General features: G+C 43.4%; 1 protein-coding gene and 1 long non-coding RNA gene across 4 annotated transcripts in view; one reads left to right on the plus strand and one right to left on the minus strand.

The window, feature by feature from the left end:
* The window catches only part of LOC149267813 (uncharacterized), a 32,939-nt gene that overhangs the window by 9,756 nt on the left and 1,392 nt on the right, over nucleotides 1-21,791 (minus strand). The window contains exon 2 of one of the 3 annotated variants that reach the window (XR_016271268.1): nucleotides 6,878-7,059. This is a non-coding gene — a long non-coding RNA (uncharacterized LOC149267813). Of the gene's footprint in view, nucleotides 1-4,573; nucleotides 7,060-21,791 lie in introns of all 3 variants that reach the window. The other 2 variants (XR_016271266.1, XR_016271267.1) reach the window with 2 other exon arrangements.
* peb (zinc finger protein pebbled) lies at nucleotides 9,153-20,884 on the plus strand. Its single transcript, XM_089475573.1, has 3 exons — nucleotides 9,153-9,857; nucleotides 12,538-13,475; nucleotides 14,528-20,884. The coding sequence occupies exons 2-3, from the start codon at nucleotides 12,615-12,617 to the stop codon at nucleotides 19,277-19,279; spliced, it is 5,613 nt and encodes a 1,870-aa protein (XP_089331699.1). The 5' UTR covers nucleotides 9,153-9,857; nucleotides 12,538-12,614; the 3' UTR covers nucleotides 19,280-20,884.

A 21,791-nucleotide genomic window follows, 5' to 3' on the forward strand; every position in this document is an offset into this window, starting at 1 on the left:
ATACAGATACAGATACAGATACAGATACAGATACAGATACAGATACAGATACAGATACAGATACAGATACAGATACAGATACAGATACAGATACAGATACAGATACAGATACAGATACAGATACAGATACAGATACAGATACAGATACAGATACAGATACAGATACAGATACAGATACAGATACAGATACAGATACAGATACAGATACAGATACATACAGATACAGATACAGATACAGATACAGATACAGATACAGATACAGATACAGATACAGATACAGATACAGATACAGATACAGATACAGATACAGATACAGATACAGATACGATACAGATACAGATACAGATACAGATACAGATACAGATACAGATAAGCAGATACAGATACAGATACAGATACAGATACAGATACAGATACAGATACAGATACAGATACAGATACAGATACAGATACAGATACAGATACAGATACAGATACAGATACAGATACAGATACAGATACAGATACAGATACAGATACAGATATAGTTTGAACCGTCTTTCTTATATTTAGCAACTGCTGATAATCTTTACTGATTCATCAAACAGTCATATTGCAATAGATCTCCAGAGTCTGTTATCCGCAGCTCAGATCCAGCTGGTCGGGTTAACAGCACCTGTTCTTGCACCACTTGCGTATCGAACTACACAAATGAAAGCTTAACAATAATAGTGAAAACTCATCCACAAATCGCACAGATGCTAGAAACAGCTTGAGTTACAGTTAAAACAATACGAATGTCTGTTACTTAACTAGAATATGATATAAGTACTTATGTACATAGATGTGATATGCATGCATATAGATTCATCGTATTTTTTCTAACAACTGTCAGATGTCTGAATATGCTACTTAATATAGTTCTTCATTATGTGAGCTATTAAACGTTTCAGTCTGACTCAAGTCACAGTCTCACAAGTCCATACGACCCTTTACTTATTTGAGTATAGGGCATAATTGACTAAATAACCGTTTTATGAAAAACCTTGGCAAATTCCTTTGCTCTGCGAATCGAACTCGGTGGCATTAACGCACGGATCGAACAATGTCAGAGCTACAACCTCACGTAGCACCCGTTGTTTTGCTGCCATACCCCGTACGCGGCCAAGCAGGGTATATTTTATAGATATACATATGTATATTAACAACAAAATATATCACATATTGCTGAGAAATCGTTTTCTTTTAAATAAATATCGATTTTGTTAATCGGATATTTGAGTCTAATTCGGGGACTACAGATATTAGCTAGAAATGGATCTGTTTAGAGAGTATCTTGATTGAGAGGCAGTATCTACCAGTCAGGTAATCTTGACTTTTGAGCTCTCTTAGTTGTTGTTTCCTTTTTTTGGCACATAAAGCTGACTGATCGTTCTGTTCATGCTGATCAAGTTCTTGTTGTTGTCGATGATGATGAAGTCTCACGCTCGGAGCTTGAACAGACATCAACGCGGGCACAATCATTACGAGCATCTGTGTTGCCGCATTTACAATTTGCAATTACACTTGAGTAAATATCAACAAGAACAAAGAGACAACCTGAGAGCAGCAGCAGCAACAACGACAGCAATGACAACGGAGATGGAGGCGAGAAGATGGAGACTGGAGACTGAAAACCGACTCTCGCCGACAAGCCGAAACCTAATGAGCAATGTTTTTCTTTTCGAGTTTTTTTTTTTTTTTTTTTTTTTTTTTTTTTTTTTTTTGGCACAGCCTCGCTTAATGGAGTCGGCCCAAGGGGGGGCTTGTCAGGGGGTGGCATTCCCAGACAGAGTCGCTGCTGCTGTCGCAATCTCCGTCGTCGTCTCGGTTATGCGATCGCAACGTCTCAAGTGATAAATCTGGCAATTGACATAGCGACAACACTTACAGCTTTATGGCTGATAATGAGATATGATACGATACGATACGATATGCCATGATATGATATGGCCAGAGCCAAGCGGTATCATCATTTGAAGCTGTGGGAAAAGCAAAGCGAATGACAAACGAAATTTCTCTCAACGGAGCTAGAGTAAATATTTATGCCAAGCGTTTGATTCTACGATTAGGCAAAAAGCACAATTCCTCATTCCAAAGTGATTCATGAACAGCAAAAGCAAAGAAATGGGAGCGAGAGAGAGATAGAGAGGGATATGATATATCGTCGAATTACCGAAAGATCGTCTAGATCATTGAAGGTCGTTAGCCATGCGAGGATCATGGTGAGTTTTATAAGCGAATTCTAATCGCATAGCTGGAACAGCTGGAACCTCAAATAACTAGATTTAAGAAATATCTTATTCTCTCATAATATAGACATGATTATGATCTATCTATGAAGATTTTTAAACAATCATGCAGAAAAGCAAACGTACAATACACATAGTAAATAGATCAATCATCTTTGAGCTCTGAAAGCTCAGCTATGGTATTATCCACATACATTATCTATATACATCTCGTAACAAGCCTAACTCATCTTTTCTATATAAATATATATGTATATGTGTATAGAACTGGAGAGATCTGAGATAATGGGAAACCACAATCGAGTTGATAGAAACGGGTTGTAAAATGAGTGCGACGATGATTTCTAGCAAAGCACTCCATAGCTACTATCTGCCATACATATACACACACACACACACACACACACATAGCTGCTTATCGTTTATGAGCAGGGCGCGCTGAAGCGTTCGATATTCAATGAACGCTTACTGATGAAAAGGATGACGCCAAAAGACCGCATAGAGTCGCAACCAATGAAAAGAGAGAGACAGAGAGAGAGTGTGTGAGAGAGACAGAGTGAGAGCGCAATATACTTGGCGTCTGATTCATGCGCAGATACAGATACAGCAACACAGAACTCGAGATACAGATAAGGATACGAATCGCATTGACCATGCTGATGATGCATAATATTGAATATTAGTTTGGGGCCGAGGCGACAACATGGCGCATGATGTATGGGGGAACGGCGAGCGATTGATGAAATTCGATTTTGGGTGAAACGGGAAAAGCCCTAATCGAATATAATTGGCAATTTGGTATAGTTGCGACCATAACATATCCTATGCCTGCACCACTTATTTGACACGAAAATGGGTCAAGAATCCTTAAGAAGGAGAGTATATAGAAATTTAGTGGTGACGAAGAAGAAGACTTGAGTTAAATTTAGATCGGATTAGAAATCGGAAAAGATTCGCTTTATGTTAGTTTCTACTTATCGATTCTTAACAATATACCTCTAATACTGCACACATCTAATATCTAATACTGCACACATCAAATCCGCACTCTACAGTTTACAGGGTATAAAGATACATTAGCTGATAGGCAAGTCGAAGCTTAAGTTATGGTTTATATAGCTGTCGCTTATCAGGTGAAGGCATGCCAATGGCAAGAAAACGAAATTGCGTTTAACTAGAAATGGCGTTCCCTCTCTCTCTCACTCTCTCCTTCTCTTTCTCTCTCGCTCTCTCTGTGTTATCAGTGCGTCATTTAACCTCAAAAATTGCATCAGACAGCAAAGGCCATAAAAAACATTGTGACCAGACTAGAGGCAACTACCTGCGCCGCGACTCGTGTCCTAATCGTCCTCAATTGTTGACAAACAATGCACAAACGATGGCCAGACTCAATAGATGTCCACTCAGACCCAAAGACCGAGCAGGTTCGACGGTCTGCTGTCATTTATCCGACCGAGTCAATTGGTTTCTAATGAGCTCAGCTACCGTGCGGCATGGACATTGACGGAGTAGTCGAGTCGAGTCGCGTCTCTAACTCCCTGGGCCAATTGCATAAGATATAAATATGAAATGAGTGGGACATAGCTGATACTTAGTCATGTCTTGTCTAATATATCTTGTGTTATCAATACACTCTGAGATCTGATATCTGAAATGTAAATAACATGATTGTCCATGGAGTAGCACAGGGATGATAAATGCGACAACTTAGTTATGTCTTGTAATAATGGACTCTAATAAATCTTCTATTATCGATAATTCGTGCACATCGATAGTAGCGGAAAATTGATCTATTTCCTTTGTTTGTACTCTGAGATATGTGAAATATATTGGAACTATGCTGGAAGATTGCTATAAACAGAAGAGCTTAGTCATACGTGTTGATGTCGATTGATTGTATATCGATAAAAAACCATATATGAAATATATCAAACTTTTTAAGGTTACAATAAACATACAATTTTAACAGAATTTGCCCCTAGGCAGACTAAAACTAAGATGACCTAATACTAAAAGCTTTTATAGATAATATCGTTTTATTATAAAATTATTCCAGATATGACAGGACAGAGCAATGCTTCTTAGAAAGCAGCACACGGTGTACTACATGTATCTCCCACATATGTATATGTATATATAATATATAAATATATTATATAGTATACAAATTATAGCACTAAAATCCTGTTTAGCTCACACGAATTTCGACACGCTATTTTAAAGACCGTCTGACACCTCTTTTCATATACATATATACACGTATAGCTATGTATATACATATATACATAGGTGCTTATGTATACCTCATATATTAGAAAATCGGAGGCGCGACTATTACTCCACTTGTTGAATGACTCGATGACGTTTTTCCACTTTTTCCACTTTTTCCATTATTTTATTTGCTTGGCTTGGCTTTGGCCTAACTCACCTGGCCTATGTCGTGCCATATCGAACAGCAAAACGCTGCCCAGCAAGGCATTTCGCCCACAACCTGTAGGCTGAATCATACTAACGGTATTTATTTAACACGGCTAAATATTACGCTTGTTGTAGCGGGAGGTGCAAAGTTTAAACAAAAACTGAAAATAACGCTTAGGTATAAACAATGGAAGGGGAATGCAGGAGGCAAAAACGGGGAGGTAACTGAAAATAGCAAAAGCCGATAAGACCGACTTTGAAAGACCCTAATAGACAGAAATTAGAAGGAATATAGAGGTAGAGGGATATAGTAGTATGGTAGTTTGATTGCGTAAAGAGAAATGAGACAGTGAAATATACTCGTAGATCAAAGATATAGATAGATAGATCTCCATTGATATAAATATATAGATATAGATAAAGATATTGTTGTTATTGATATTTTAGTTTTATGTATAGATATTATATTATTATAACTCTATAGAGCTTTGTTCATATATTATTATTTTACTTATATATATGCAAATCGCACTATTGCTATATAATGCTTAAAGTAATTGATATATCCCTCGGAAAAGGGTATATTTGAATAAGGCACGCTCGCATTTTTCAATTGTTTTACGATACTAAACACAATAATTGTTGTTTATCAGCAACAATGACGGACGAAACGTTATGCTGCCAGTAGTAAAAGCGTCTACGTGCGTGTGTGTGTATGTGTTTGTGGGTGTGTGTGCCTGTGTGTGTGTGTGTGCGGCGCCTATTCACCTTGACATGTCATAGCGGTGGGCTTATTAAATCCATTAACACAACATAACAATAACAATAACAAATAAGTAGCTAATAGCAAACACGCAAATTATAACAATTATTTATATTTGTTATTAAAAATACAAGAACAACAACAGCAATGCAAAACGAAAGTGAATTTCAAGCATTGCAAAAAGGGTAAACGCCGCCGTTAATCCAACGAGTGCGAGCGAAACAAACACAATGTAAATGTAAATGTTATGAGCAATGCTTAAGCGCTTATGTATGTTCAGTTCAGTCAAAGTTGAAATGCTCGTGCCAGAGTGAGAGCAACAGATCGTGTAGGAGTGCAGTGCAAGCATGCATGCGTGTGATTGTGTTTGTGTGTGGGAGTTTGAGAGAGAGAGAGAGAGAGCTCTGCTGCGGCTGCTGCCATTTGTTTTATGCAAAGTTAAATGCTGACTAAATGCTGGCAATTAAATGTTAATGTCGCGCGCTTCTGTTACTTTTATAATTATATACGTATGCATGTGCTCTTTCTCTCATTGTGTATGTGTATGTATGTGCGGATTGTTTACTGTTATTGTTGCCTGCTCATTATCACTTTCGGTCTCATTGAATGCCGCCGCCGCCACAATTGAAAAACGAAATGGAAACCGTTTCTCAGCTGTTCGCATAAACAAAAATAAATAAATACGAAAAATAAAATGCAAGAGCAACAACAAAAATTGCAATATGCTGTTTCTGTTACTGCTTTTAATGTTTATTTAACACGCATTGCCACACGCGCTGTGTCCGTTACTATTGTTGTTGTTGTTGTTGTTGCTGCTGCTACTGTTGCTGTTCTCGTTGTGTTGTTGTTGTTGTTGTTGTGGAGGCGTGCGTCTTGCACAGTGCTGCGTGCGCTGCTTAAAGTGTTGCGACTGCCGCTTAACTAATTGCTTAACATTTCTAGCCATTGTGCACCACGGTGCCACTGCACACACACTTACCTGTATTTCAAGTTCATTATAAATAAAACGTCAATATTATTAAATTTATACAAACAGTCGGCTGCTGTTGTTGTAGTTGTTGCACGTGTATTTCGCTGTCTGCTTTTTTCATTCCCGCTATGTGTGGGTGAGTGCGTGATTGTGCGAGTGTATGTGTGTGTGTGTGTGTGTAAGTGTATGCGTTAAAGCGCGCGTGTCGCATGCGTGTGCGTGTGTGTGTGTGTGGGCCGAGTGTATTGAACTCTTGCTGCATTTTTGCACAATATCTTTTTTTACTCATATGCATGTGTCTGCATACATACATATGTACATGCATAGGTGAGTGTGTGTATGTATATATTACAAATATGTATGTTCGACTTTTCTGCTGGCTGCTGCTTCTTTTGTTTTTGCAATTGTGTTTCTCTTGTTTTCTTAGTGTTTTGTTTTGTTTATTATATTTTTTACCCCGTCTTAATCAGTTCTTGTCGCCAGAGTCGCTGCAATTTATCGGTCATCTTGCAATCGATGGCCAAACGCCGATGCTCTTCCAGCACTCTATCGATACATGCAGCTTTTTGAAGCTGTGCAAAAGAGATGTGCAAAAGAGATGTGCAAAAGAGATAGCTTGCATTAGAGATGGGCCAGCCCTGCAAGAAGATTTGCAAGAGGTGTAACAAAAATAATTACTTCAAATTCTTATTTAAAAGTTAATATTGAATTAGAATATATTTTAAACAAGAAATGAACATATTTAATTTTGTTTTTGTAATCATATATTTATATTCTTATCTAACATTTTTCGAATGTTGTTAATTTTCTTTTTGGGTACAAATTAATTATTTAAAGTGAGAATCGCCTTTTAATTCATTTGCATTTCTTGGCAGCTGACAGTCATCTTCACCCTATAGCTCTCCGTGTGTGTGTGTGTATAGGGATGTCTGTATGTGTTTGCTGCACACCTTTTCGAGGCGGTCAACTGTGACGACAAAAAGTCAGCTCAAAACGTCTTTTACTTCCGTTTTTGATGAGTTTTTTTTTTTTTCAAGTTTGAGGTGAAGGTTGAGGGAATCGCATTGTGGCCAACGGGCAGCAGGCACAGGGTCGGGGTCGGGGTCGTAGTCGGAGAATGGGCAGAAGGGTAGGAAGCAGGGTGGGTCAGAGTGCATTCATTTTATGATTGATCACGCACGTGTGTGCGATGGAGCTGTTAAAACCAACGATGGCATTATCGATAGTATCGAGGATTGAAACCATCAATGGGAGTAGCCATTGTGTGGAGCATTCGAGCGAAATGGGTTTACTTTATAGCATATCAGATGTATAACTAAATATATATGTGTATATGTATAAATATATGACTGACTGATTGATGAGCTTCAGATAGACTAAGAAGTTATACATATATACTATATAATTTAATTAAAGATGAAGTGAAGATGCTAATTGTATTTACAAAAAAAAAATATATATATATATAATATATATATATAATTACAAGTGTATATATATAATTACAAGTGAATAAGAGTTAATATAATCAGCTAATCCAAGAACTTGAATAACTGTATAAGAGTATACGAGTTTTGTGTTGGTCAAATGCTTGATGATTGATTTCTTATTAGAGGTATGAAATTAAAGGATTAAAATTAACGAAACCTGCAACGTCTAATCTTCTTCATTCTATTTATTATCAACAAAATTGTTCGAAACTAAATTGTATTGTTTAATTAATAATATATTAAGAGCCTGTCTGTTGCTTTAAGGGAGCTTTAACTGTATATAGATACATAACAGTGAAGTAGCCAATGGCAACAAGATTTACTGAATTTCCAAATACACACGTTATATACACCACACATATAACAGCAGCAAATATCTGCTATATGTGTGTGTCTGTGTATGTGTGTATATACTCCAGAAGGAGATACACTGTACCAAGTTCTACATATAAAGCGCACATTACACATTTACATAAGCGTACAAATACACAGACACAGTCAGTTACAAGCATGTAGAAAGCAGAGCACGTCAGCTCCTGGTGGCTGGGCAGTACACATGCATATATGTATGTATAATATACGCGTATATATGTGCATGCTTACATGTGTGTTATATAGTGCGCGCTCGCTCTAGCACACACGCACCCACAGCGCACGCAAACAGCATGCGTGCACACACACACTAATAAACCAAGTGTAATCCTATTTGCGTCCAAAAATAAAATGGAACGAAAGAAAAATCCAACAAAGAAGCAGCAAAGCTGCTGCTGCTGACGCCGCTGCCGCCACTGCTGCTGCTGCTGCTGCTGCTAGTCATGTTGTTGCTGCTGCTTCTGCTTCCTTTGCGCTAAAGATTTAGCTGCTCGTTAAATCGACGCGTCGACGACGACGACGACGACGACGACGACAGCGCCGTCAGCGCCAGCTGAGCAACTCTGCAGTTTTATCTAACCAATACCAATGCCAGTTCATCCACCAACACACAGCAACAGCAGCCACAGCCACAGCCACAGCCACAGTCTCAGCGGCAGCCCGCAGCGAGCACAGCTCTCACACTCACACACACACATGCACGCAACTCTGAACAGAGGCAGAGGCAGCCATTGCGTTCTCTCTCACTGCCTTCGTCGCATTGCTCAGATGTCGGAGTCAGCTGCTGCTGCGTTGCTGCCGCTGTCGCTGCCGCTGCCAGTATCGCTGCTCTGACGCTGGCTCTTGGCGCTGCTCTGCGCTTTTATAAATACAATTTTATGATGCGTTCAAATACAATTCAGAAGTCGAACCGAAAAGACGTCTTGAATTTGTTATTTAATTTGATATACACATACATACATTTTTTTTTCTGTTACTGCTTCTTCATACACTTCTTTGAGTAACTCGTCTGCATTCTTCTCAGTGCAGACACACACACACAGAGACAGACAGAGAGCGAGAGCGAGCGAGAGAGAGCAGTACAGACACGCACAGACATTAGATAAAGCTGCCAGCGAGGCTCTGCTGAACGGTTGCGCCGCGTCTGTGGTCAGAACTCGTGTGCGCGTCAACGTGAAAGCATCTGCCGGCGCGCTGCGACAACATAACGGGATATAGCAAAGCAGTAACTAATAAAAAGCAGTGATACAAAACGACAAAAATAAGAAGCAAAACATTTCATTCAATTAAATTATATTATTTTATTTTATTTTACATTTTTTTTTTAACTAAAAATAAACCAAAGAAACGTGCTACAAATGAATTATTTTTAATTATAATTATTGAGTGCAACGAAAAAAAAGAATTCAAAATAAATAATTAAAAACAAATAAGCAAACGTGAAACCTAGTGAAAAACTTAAACCAAAAACAAACGAAAAACTAACAAACAAACAGAAAACAGATTATGAATAAAAAATAAACAAATTTCGAATGCCGCCGCCAAGTTGTTCAAAAAACCAAAACAAAACAAAGGTAACAAATTGTTAACTACAAAAATTAAAAAAAAAAAATTCCTGAAATTTTGTAAACACATTTTTTTTCTTGTGGCAATTTTCAAATGTGAAAAGTGTGAAAAGCATTTATCCTGGATTACAAATTATATACATATATATAACATATACCTTGGATTATAGACAACTTATTTTTACCTAGACTTATCTTCATTCTTATTCGCTAAATTTCAAATTTTTTTTTTTAATATTTTTTTTTTTTTTATTTATTTTGTCTGATAGTTTGATAGATTTCCCATCTAATTGAAGCTATTAAAAATTTGAATCGAATTCAAATTTCTTCACTTATTTTATTACTTTATAAAATATTTCAAAAATCTTTTGAGAACTTCACTGAAAAACTTTGCAGACTAGAAGGTCAGAATTATTTAAAATATTGAAATAATCGAAATGTCTCTAGAGTCGCGCCTAAACTCTATATGAAATAATGTTCCTTGTTTCATAATATTACAACCTGCTCTTCAAAATATATGCACAACTTGTATACTTTCAGCTTGAACTAAACCAAAATGTAGTCTTTTCATATCACAATGGATTTACCATCGATAATTATCGATTTCGTAATCAAGTCTCAAAATATAAACTAATTATCTTTTCCTCTAAGTTCATTTAATCTGATAAATGATAGTTAGTCGTCTCTTGGTCAACATATAACTTCATATCGAGCAAGTCTCCAAAATCTACACACAAATCTCTCCACTTTCCAATAAAACTCGTCTTTAATGTCTCCGACTTAATATAAATATTTGTAGAGATTTCATCAATATCCACTTCCTGCTAAAGTCTCCAAAGTGTACACAAATCTCTACATATCTTACTGTAATAAGTGTTCGATTAGTAAAGTCTCCATGTAATTAAAATTTCACCAATTCATTCACTTTGCCTGTTAAGTCTCCAAAAAATATGAAATTATTTCTTCACCTCCAAATGTCGGAGAGAGCTACAAACGGCACACACAGAGAAAGAGAGAGAGAAAGAGAGATGGATTGGGGGCGAACGAGTGTTGGCAGGGGGAGGGGGCGGTTAGGGGCGTGCCTTTATCTCTAATGATTTAGCATGCCGCTGAGTCACGAGCGAAATCGTATTCGAAATCGACCAACCAAAATCGAAGACCAAAGCCTACAAAAAATAAACAACAATAACAGAAGCAACAACAACAACAACAAAATAAACAACAAAACGTTATCGCTGCAAAGTTTTCTTTCAAAAAATGGTCAAATTGTTGTTAGTGTTGTTGTTGTTGCTGTTGTAGTTGCTGCTGCTGCTGCTGCTGTTGAATCGTTGCTCGTCGCCAATCGGAAATCCTAAGCATGGGCAGCAAAGCCAATTGATAACGGTAAATGTTAATGGGGAAATATGAACAGCGAATGGAAATGCAACAAATACAAAGCGCAAAGCGCACGAACCGATAACAAATCAATATACAGAGTGAGCGAGACAGACAAAGAGAGAGAGAGAGAATGAGTAGAAGAGGAAGAGAGAGAGCGCGTGCATATTAGAGATGAGAGCCGGCCTCTCCCACTCCCCCGCTCTACTCCTGCTCCGATTGGAGTTTCTGGCGAAATGCATCCGTTTACATTTGGCAGCTGCAAGCAGCAAAGGAAAACAAAACTGAAAACTGTTTTGCCAGCGTCTCAATTAACCAATTCGCCGTAGCTTCACTTCTGCTCTCACCCCACCCCCCTCCATGCATCGTTTAATCAGCTGTTCAGCTGAAATCGAGACACAATCTGTGCCCAGATTTCCTATTGAATTGAACGGGTAATCCAATCGGTATACAAGGCATTTAAGTCCAACTCGTTTTTCCAACTAGCATGCATTGCAGAATGCCACGAATCCAATAAGACTTTGAGCAATGCCTAAGCACACTTTCCAGCAAAGTTTCCTGTGAAAATTCAAATGAAGAAAGCATCGGGGTAGACTTGGCGTCAAGCTGAATGTATTAAATGAGACATGGACTTATTTCCTCTGATAACTGTAATTATATCGATACTTATCGTCATGTTAGGATGCGTGTCAGATTCCTACCTTAGCATGGCTAATGTCTCATTTATGTTAGAGTCAAACTTAACCTAACTGGCAAAGCTCATGGTAAAGCATTGATTGAGCTTGCCTAAATCTGCCTCATGTTGCTTTAACATTTGATTAAACACTCGGCTTTTTTTATGTATGCTAAATCTAAACTCCATATTAAGCAACTTGACAAAGCTAATGTTAACGGTTGGTCCTTATTGCGTTAAGATTCTACTAGATTAAACTCGTGTCAATGCGTGCTAGCTTAAGGAAAAGGCACAAGGAATACGTTAAGAGCAGATTTAGCATAAGAATTTGGCTACAGTCCCTTACGAATGAAGCGAAGTAACTCTAGTCAAACTCTCATGTCAAACCTCCTGTTAGCGTAATACGCATAGGAAGTAAAGAGAAGGGAAGAGAAGAGAAGGCAGCGAAGCGAGCACGACATTTCTATAGTCTATATAATTAGTTGATTTATTTTACCTATGGAAACTTCTAATAAACCTCATGGCAAGGCTCATGCCTAAGCCCAGCTCGAGACTCATGTGAATGTTATATTTGAGTCTGGGGCGCATCTAAGTGTCAAGGCTAATGTTGATTGACCTTTTTGATTCCATTTCTTCTTGCAGCAGCTAATCACAGCAGACAAGCAGCAGCCGTTTACGATCTCAATTAGCCAACTTTTGCAGCGACAGCAGCAGCGAAAATGCTGGCCACACAGCAGCAACAGCAGCAGCAGCCACCACAGCAACATGCAGCAGCAACAGCAGCGGCAGCAGCAGCATTGACGCTTGAGGATGCGGTCATGGAGCGACAACGTCGCGACTCCAGCACCTCAGAGTCATCGCTGGAGCATCTGGATCTGGGCCGCACGCCAAAGAAGCTGAGCAGCAACAGCGGCGCGCTGCAGCCGACGTCGACGCCGAACGTTGAGGCGTCTTCGCGGAAGCGCAAGATGCGACAGCAGCAGCAGCAGCAGACATTCGTATGCTCTGATGAGGAGGACGAACAGCAGCAGCAGCAGCAGCAGCAACAGCAGCAGCAGCAACAGTTGCTGGAGCAGTCGGCGCATCGCATGCGCCACAAGCAGCGCCGCAGCGGCAATGCAGCCGCGGCCGCTGCCAGCGCCAGCATCGTCGTCGACTACAGCGTCGGCAGCGACGCCAGCTCGCTGCGCAAAAAGTTTCGCCTGAATCGCAGCAGCATCAGCGCCCACAACGGCGACCTGTCCGAGTCGGGCTTCGTCGATGGCAGCGCGCACAGCGGCTATTTGCTCAGCGCCAGCGCCGCAGCGCAGTCGGCAACGGCCGCGCAGCAGCAGCAGCAGCAGCAGCAACCGCAGCAGCAGCAGCCGGGCTCGGGCAGCAGCTCGGGCGGCTCCTCGCCGCAGGGCCTGTGCCATTCGAGCGCCGAGTCCGGCATCAGCGCCGGCGACGAGCACATGAAATATGTCTGCCCCATCTGCGAGGTCGTCTCGGCCACGCCCCACGAGTTCACCAATCACATTCGATGCCACAACTATGCCAACGGCGACACCGAGAACTTCACCTGCCGCATCTGCTCCAAGGTAAGTCTAGTTTACAGGGTATTCAGCTAGCTATGGGTATATATGCTATGAGTCGTATAGAACTGAGAGTAGTGCAGGGTATTTTATTGTCCATTACTGCTTGAAAGGCACTTACAGGGTATCAGATAAAGTACAGGGAAATGAATTTCACAAAATATAAAGTTAAATTAGCTGAACATAAAAAATATGCAAATACAGGGTATCTAAACTACTACAAAAATAAACTGTAATGCCAGTTACACGCTGAAACATATTAAGGGGTATATAAAATATTATGAAGTTATTGCAAACTACATTCTACATTTTTGGTCATTACAGGGTATCTGAGAGCTGTAAACAAGCTGTAATGTTTATTTAGACAATTAGAGGGTATATAAATTAATATAAATCATATGCAATCTAAAGCTGTTATTAGCAAATTACAGGTATACCGTATTACAGGGTATCTATAAATTGTCAATAAGTTTATTATTTGAGTATTTAGCCAATTAGAGGGCATACTTCACTGCAGGGTATTCTTATGGCATGAATTAGCTAGACACTTAAAAGGTTTTCAAGAACTAGAAGCTATATACTGCAAACATTAGACAATTACAGGGTATAACGTATTACAGGGTAACTGAAAATTGTAATTTGAGCAGCTAAATATAGACATTTTGAGCTACTATAAACTCTATGCAAGTTATATTGGTGTTTATTGACTAATTAGAGAATGCTGCATATTGTAGGGTATTTTCGAGTCGTACACTGCCCATGGGGTACATACATAAGTAACAATAAACTACACGCAAACTATAAGCGACTTGTTGCAAGTCAATTACAGGGTATGCCAAATAGTTGTGCATGCGTATTGGCATTACAGGGTATTTTGAAAGTCGACTAAGCTAGCTCAAGTCTAGCTTCAATCTCCAATAAAATTTATTTTGCTTGGGCTTTACGTAATTTTTCTCTTGACTAACTCTTTCAACCCTTGTTCTCTCCCTTCCTCTTCCACTCTCTCTCTCTCTCTCTCTCTCTCTCTCTCTTTCGTTCTCTCTTCCGCTCTGTTATAGGTACTCTCGTCAGCCTCCTCGCTGGACAGACACGTCCTGGTGCACACCGGGGAGCGGCCCTTCAACTGTCGCTACTGCCACTTGACCTTCACGACAAATGGCAACATGCATCGCCACATGCGAACACACAAGCAACATCAGCAACATCAGCAACATCAGCAGCAGCAACAGCAGCAGCAGCAGCAGCAGCAGCAGCCACAGCAACAGCAGCAGCAACAGCAGCCACAGCAGCAGCAACAGTTGCAGCGACATAAGCAACATTCGGCAGCCAATCAGCGTGCCGAGAGCTATGAAAGCGATGCCAGTTGCTCCACGGATATATCCAGCAGCAGCAGCAGCGCAGCCAGCAACAACAACAACAACAACAACAACAACAGTAGCCAAGCGAACAACAACAACAACAATGAGGAGCAGCGACTGAAGCTAAAGACAAACATCAACAACAACAACATCATAGTCAGCGACGAGCGAGCGCTGGACACAGACGCCGATGGCGAGGGGGAGAGGGATGCGGATGGGGATGGGGATGGGGATGGAGAGGAGGCCGGCGATGGGGAGAGCGTGGATGTGACACAGATGATAACGAGCACACCGGACGTGGCCACATTGCTGGCGACGTCGTCGGGCAACAGCAGCCCGAGGACGCTGGAGCCCGAGCTGGAGGCGCTGCCCAGCTGCCCTGCCTGCAATGCCGGCGAGTTTCAGACGCTGGCCGCGCTGTACGCCCACTTGGAGGCGGAGCACGCCGATATACCCGCCAAGTGTCGCGAGTGCGAGGTGATCTTTGCCACGCAGCGGCAGCTGCAGGCGCACAGCTGTCGGGGATTGCAGTTGCCGCCGCTGCTGGGCGCCAGCTCGTCGCCGCTGCACAAGCAGGAGCCGGCTGAGGAGGAGGAGGAGGAGGAGTATGATGAAGAGCAGCAGCAGATGCGCCTGCAGCATCAGCAGCAGCAGCAGCAGCGCACGGCTGAGCCGACGGCTGAGGAGGAGGAGGAGGAGATGCGGCTGCAGGCGAACAGCGAGCGGGACGAGTTCTTTCAGCAGCTCTACCTCAAGGGCAAGTCGAGCGGCTCCTCGCTGCCGTCGCCCATCAAGCACGAGCCGTCGGAGCAGCGCCAGGACCTGGCCGACATACAGAGCATCCTGCACATGACCAGCTCCAGCTGCACGTCCAGTTTCCTGCGCAACTTCGAGCAGAACGTCAACACGCCCTGCTCCAGCCAGTACAGTCTGGATGGGCGCGACGGCGAGGAGGAGGCCCAGGACGCCTTCACCAGCGAGTTCCGGCGCATGAAGCTGCGCGGCGAGTTCCCCTGCAAGCTCTGCTCCGCCGTCTTTCCCAATCTGCGCGCCCTCAAGGGCCACAATCGCGTCCACCTCGCAGCCGTCGGCGCCGCCGGCCCCTTCCGCTGCAACATGTGCCCCTACGCCGTCTGCGACAAGGCGGCTCTGGTGCGGCACATGCGCACCCACAACGGCGACCGGCCGTACGAGTGCGCCGTCTGCAACTACGCCTTCACCACGAAGGCCAACTGCGAGCGCCACCTGCGCAATCGGCACGGCAAGACGAGCCGCGAGGAGGTGAAGCGCGCGATCGTCTATCACCCGGCCGAGGATGCCAGCTGCGAGGACATCAAGCCCAAGATGGATCCCGATCTGTCGGAGCTCAGCTTTCGCTCGCTCAGTCCGTCGCCCTCGACGACCAATGTGGAGGCGAGCTCCCAGCTGAAGCACATGTTGCTGGCAGAGCAGCCCAGCAAGCAGCAGCAGCACCAGCAGCAGCAACAGCAGCAACAGCAACAGCAGCAGCAGCCGTCGCAGCCTCCGTTGAAGATTCAAGTGAAGAGCTTGGATCAGCTGGTGGAGAAGCCGCTGGCACCTGCCATGGATCTCAGCATGGATGTGCTGGATCTCAGCAAGAAGCCGCAACGCGAACATGACCTACTCGTGCAGCAGCAGCAGCAGCAGCAGCAGCAGCAACAGCAGCAGCAGCAACAGTTGCTCTTCAATCCGGGCGATGCAGCGACGCAGTATATGCAGCTGCTGCGCAACCTGATGCTGCAGCAGTCGTCCGGGTTTCCGTTCTTTGGGCTGATGGCGCCACCGCCGGCGGCTGCGCTGGAGAAGTCAGCGCCAGCGATTGCAGTGCCAGCGACGCCGGCAACAGTTGCTGCCGTGCCGCAGCCTTTGGGCCTGCCCCTGCCCGGCATGGGCGTGCCGGTGCCAGCGGCCGGGCCCGTCAAGATGGTGATCAAGAACGGCGTGCTGATGCCCAAGCAGAAGCAGCGCCGCTACCGCACCGAGCGCCCCTTCGCCTGCGAGCACTGCTCGGCCAGGTTCACGCTGCGCTCCAACATGGAGCGCCACGTCAAGCAGCAGCATCCGCAGTTCTATGCGCAGCGACAGCGCAGCGGCCACCACGTGATGCGCGGCCGGGCGGCCAACTCGGGTGCGGCGCAGGCAGCGGCAGCCGCGGCAGCAGCGGCGGCGGCAGCAGCAGCAGCCGCAGCAGCCATGACCAATCTGCACCAGCAGCAGCAGCAACAGCAGCAGCAGCAGCATCCGCCCATATCGGAGCAGGTGAAGTACGCGATCTTGGCGCAGCAGTTGGCGCGCAAGGATACGGACTTGCTGCAGCAGGCGCTGGCCCATGGCTCCAGCAGCGTCGCCGTCAATCCCTTGCTGCACTTTGGCTACAACAACAGCAGCAGCAGCAGCAGCAATGGTAACGGTGGCAACGGCAACGGTGGCAGCAGCAACAGCAATGCCAATGGCAGCAATCAGGCGCAGCAGCAGCAACAGTTGCCCGTGGATGATGATGAGCCGCCGAAGCTGATCATAGACGAGGACGATGACGATGATTTCGAAGACATAGACGAGGAGGAGGAGGAGGAGGAGGACGAAGAGCTAGACCAAGACGAACAGCAGCAGCAGCAGCAGCAGCAGCTGCAGCAGGAGCAGCAACACGAGCAGCAGCCACAGCGCGTGGAGCAAGTGCAGCCAATCGAAATTGATGCCAAAGAGGAGCCAGAGCCGCTCGCCGAGCCGGCCGAGTCGGCCGAGTCAAAGCCCAGTGGCGAGCCGAGCACAATGAAGACAATGATCGCCCAGGCCGAGTCGGTGGCCAAGTCCCTGAAGGAGGTGGCCAGCTCGCCGTTCAAGGATGAATCTCAGGATCTGGTGCCGGTAGCGAAGCTGGTGGACAATGCCACCAGCAACCAGGTGTCGTTCAACAGCTACTTCCGGCCCAGCGACGTGGCCAACCATATGGAGCAGAGCGACGAGGAGGGCCTCGTCGCCTCCGGCAGCGCCAGCGAGAGCAACAACTCCGGCACCGAGGACGTCACCAGCAGCAGCAGCTGCAGTGAGCCGAAGAAGAAGTCCGCCTACAGCCTGGCGCCCAATCGCGTCAGCTGCCCGTACTGCCAGCGCATGTTCCCCTGGAGCAGCTCGCTGCGCCGCCACATTCTCACCCACACGGGCCAGAAGCCGTTCAAGTGCTCCCACTGCCCGCTGCTGTTCACCACGAAGAGCAACTGCGACCGGCACCTGCTGCGCAAGCACGGCAACGTCGAGTCCGCCATGTCCGTCTACGTGCCCACCGAGGACGTCAGCGAGCCGATACCCGTGCCCAAGTCCGTCGAGGAGATCGAGCTGGAGGAGCAGCGCCGCCGCAAGGCCGCCGAGCAGGAGCGCCAGCTGGAGCTGGAGCGCGAGCGGGAGCGCGAACGCGAACTGGAGCGGGAGCGTGAGCTGGAGCGCGAGCGCAAGCAGCAGCAGCTCATCCAGCAGCTAACGGCGGCGGCTCAGCTCAGCCAGCAAATGGTGGCCGCCGCTCAGGCAGCTCAGGCAGCTCAGGTCGCTGCCGCCGCAGCAGCCACCAGCAGCGGCGCCGTCGCCGAGGCCAATGGCAGCGAGCTGCCGTACAAGTGTCACCTGTGCGAGTACTCGTTCGGCGAGCGGATGCAGTGCCTGGATCACATCAAGCAGCAGCACGCCCAGGAGTTTGCGCTGCTGCTGGCCAAGGGCGCCATCGAGACGGAGCAGGAGGTGGCAGCCACAGCAGCCACAGCCACAGCAGCAGCAGCCACAGCGAATGCTGCCTCTGCTGCCGTCTCGGAGGACGAGTCCAGCACGGGACGCAGCTCTGGCAAATATCCGGACTACAGCAATCGCAAGGTGATCTGCGCCTTCTGCGTGCGTCGCTTCTGGTCCACGGAGGATCTGCGCCGTCACATGCGCACCCACTCGGGCGAGCGTCCGTTCCAGTGCGACATCTGCTTGCGCAAGTTCACGCTCAAGCACAGCATGCTCCGGCACATGAAGAAGCACAGCGGACATAGCCACAATGGCGAGCCGGGCGCCTCCGATTGCTCCGACGATGAGCAAATGGCCACGCCGCCCACAACACCAACGCCCGCGGCCATGCCCATGCCCATGCCCATGCCAATGCCCAGCAACAACAACAACAACAACAACAACACTTGCCACAACAACAACAACAACAGCAAGAGCGTACGTCTGCCCAAGCTGCACGAGCTGCTGGACAAGGCGAACGAGTGGCGCGTCAGTCGCCTGGGCGAGCACAAGGAAAACATTGCCGAATCCTCAGCGCCCGCAACAGCAGCCGCTGTGGGCGTGGCCAGCGGTGATTTCCTGGGCAATCTGCTGGGCATCACCGACCAGGGCATACTCAACAAGCTGCTCAGCTCGCCCGACGAGGCGGCCAAGCTGCTGGGCGTCGAGAAGTGAAGAGGCCCCGAGGGGGGACTGCAAGCTCGATAAAGGCAAAAGGTCAACAAGGTCAACAAGGACAAAAGATGCCAACAAAGACGTAAGGGTCGCATAGACCGAATGGGAAGTTCACAAACAATTAATTCACAATAGAAAACAAAAACAAGTTGAAAGGGAGTTAGGGCAAAAGCCTCTAAGCCAGCTCAGTAGTCCTAGTCTAGTAACAAAAACAAAAACAAAAACAAAAAAACTAAAGCTAAAAAAAAAAAAAAAAACAAAAAGCTTAGACAAGATATTCATATCTATAGTTACATATATGTATATCTATATATATCTGAGTTTGATTTCAAAAACATGCAAAAGAAAAAAAAAGATTTATTTTTGAAAAGTTCAAAATTAATTTTTTTTTAATTTTTATTCAAACACAATATATAAATTCAAATCAAACTTACATATATATGCACACACACATATATATATATACATATAAATATATATTTATGTATTTAAAAATACAGCGAATTTTGAACTGTAAGCGAGAGAGAGAGAGAAAGAGAGAGAGAGTTATGGATCTCTCGCCCTACATATACCAAAGCCTAGATAGTTCGTTTTTTTTTTTTTTTTTTTGTCTTATTCTTATCAGCTAAAGAACACTTTTTTTTCTTAGTCTAAGTTGTCTAACGGTACAACCGTTGAGCGTAACGTCTGGCAACACCGCGCAGGGCCGAGCAGCGCCAGCGTCAAGCTAGCGCCACAATTAATCAAAAGCTAATGCAAAAATAGGCAAAAAAGATAAAATAAAACAACTTTTTTTTTATATTTATACATATATACATATTCGTAATATATTTAAACTTAGAACACAGTGCTTAAAAAAGACTTTAAAAAAAAACTACAAAAAAAAAAAAAAAACCTAAAAAAATGAGAAAAACAAATTTGAAAAAAAATTGAAAAAAAAAAATTATTTAGCTGTATATGAAATTCGCCTACGTAGTGCTCTTCTTCTACTTAAATATAGCTATAGCTATATATATACCTAATATTATATAACTGATTTATGATGTACATTTTCTGAGGCCTTCAACCGCAGCGTGGCTTAAATTAAATATTTAAAATAAACAAAACAAAATGCTCTTCAAAGCATTCTATATTAATTATTACAATTCTAGTCTTAAGAGCTATTTTTTTTATATTATTATTATTATTATTATTATATAAAAACATTTAACATATAAATATTTTACTATACAAAGAAAAACTCAGCAAAGAAACGAAATATATGGAAAACAATTTTTTTGGAACTAATTAAAAAAACTTGTATGCATAAAAAAAAAAAAACAAAATAAATAAATAATGTGCTATATATAGCAGATATATCTATATATATGAAGTAGTCGAAACATTTTACAGCAATAACCAAAGCATTTCAACACGAGTTTTCTAACTATTTTATGAAGGAGAAACAACAAAACAAAAACAACAATAACAACAACAACAAAAATTATTGAACAAATTAAATTATGTACTTAGCGGTTAGCGTACTTAACTAAATTAATTAACTATTTACGTCTTAATTGATATGACAATGCAAAAACAAATAAAAGTTGCGAACAAAAATAAAAACATTTATTTTCTATTTCATTTTGAACTCTTTAGCTTAGAAAAAAAATTAAGAAATTAAGAAATTAAGACCTGCTTAAACGAGATTTAAGCAATCAAATTAAAATTTATTATTTAAAAGCAAAGTTTTATACGCTAAATCATAAATAGCCGGGACACAAACCAGTTTGAGTCGCAGTCAAGACTTACACCAGTTAAAAAAAAAAAACATATACACAGATATTCATGTGCTCAAACCAAATGGCAGGTTACACCGTAAATTCGAATTGAGCGTGCAACTTTGATAAATGATCAGTTGAAGCCAAGACTTGAACCAGCTTCGGAATGTAGTCATATACAATTATAGCTTATAGCTAGGCATTGATTTTGCCTGGGTTTGAAACTTTGTTAACTGAACAAACAAGGTTTGAGCCGAAGCCAAGAATTGAACCAGCCTCTCAAAGTAGATAAGCACGTTCTCGAACCAAATGACCAATTCATATATTCGCTCTGGGATTGAAACATTATTAAATGATCAATTTAGCTTTGAGCTACAGCAAAGACTCAAACAAGCAGCAGGAGCGAATTCGAATTGAATTTGCAGCTTTAATAAATAAACGTGCGCTTAAAAGTATACTTCAGTATTATACGAAAATAAAGCTGCATCCTTATTAGTGCAGCCCAAAAGTATGTTAATGTATTACTTCAGCTTTGCTTAAGTATATAATAATCACACCTAAGCATGTTTACTTATTAACTTATTAAAAAAAGTGTCAGGTTTTATAAGTGCATGTAGAATGATGTGTGTGTGTGTGACCAGCAACATGTACATGTATACATGCAACTAATAGAAGAATTACGTACCTACGTAATTCCTGTACACACATACATATGTATCAATGGAGCAGCATATGATTTCAAATATGTATGT

This window comes from Drosophila arizonae, chromosome X, assembly GCF_054131065.1.
Source record: "Drosophila arizonae isolate 15081-1271.41 chromosome X, UAZ_ARI_1.0, whole genome shotgun sequence".
Classification (NCBI taxonomy): Eukaryota; Metazoa; Arthropoda; class Insecta; order Diptera; family Drosophilidae; genus Drosophila; species Drosophila arizonae.

Bases quoted from the DNA above. Each gene is read 5' to 3' on its own strand.
- peb (XM_089475573.1), top strand. From the start codon at position 12,615: ATGCTGGCCACACAGCAGCAACAGCAGCAGCAGCCACCACAGCAACAT. The intron at 13,476-14,527 runs GTAAGTCTAGTT...GCTCTGTTATAG, and splicing joins CCTGCCGCATCTGCTCCAAG to GTACTCTCGTCAGCCTCCTC.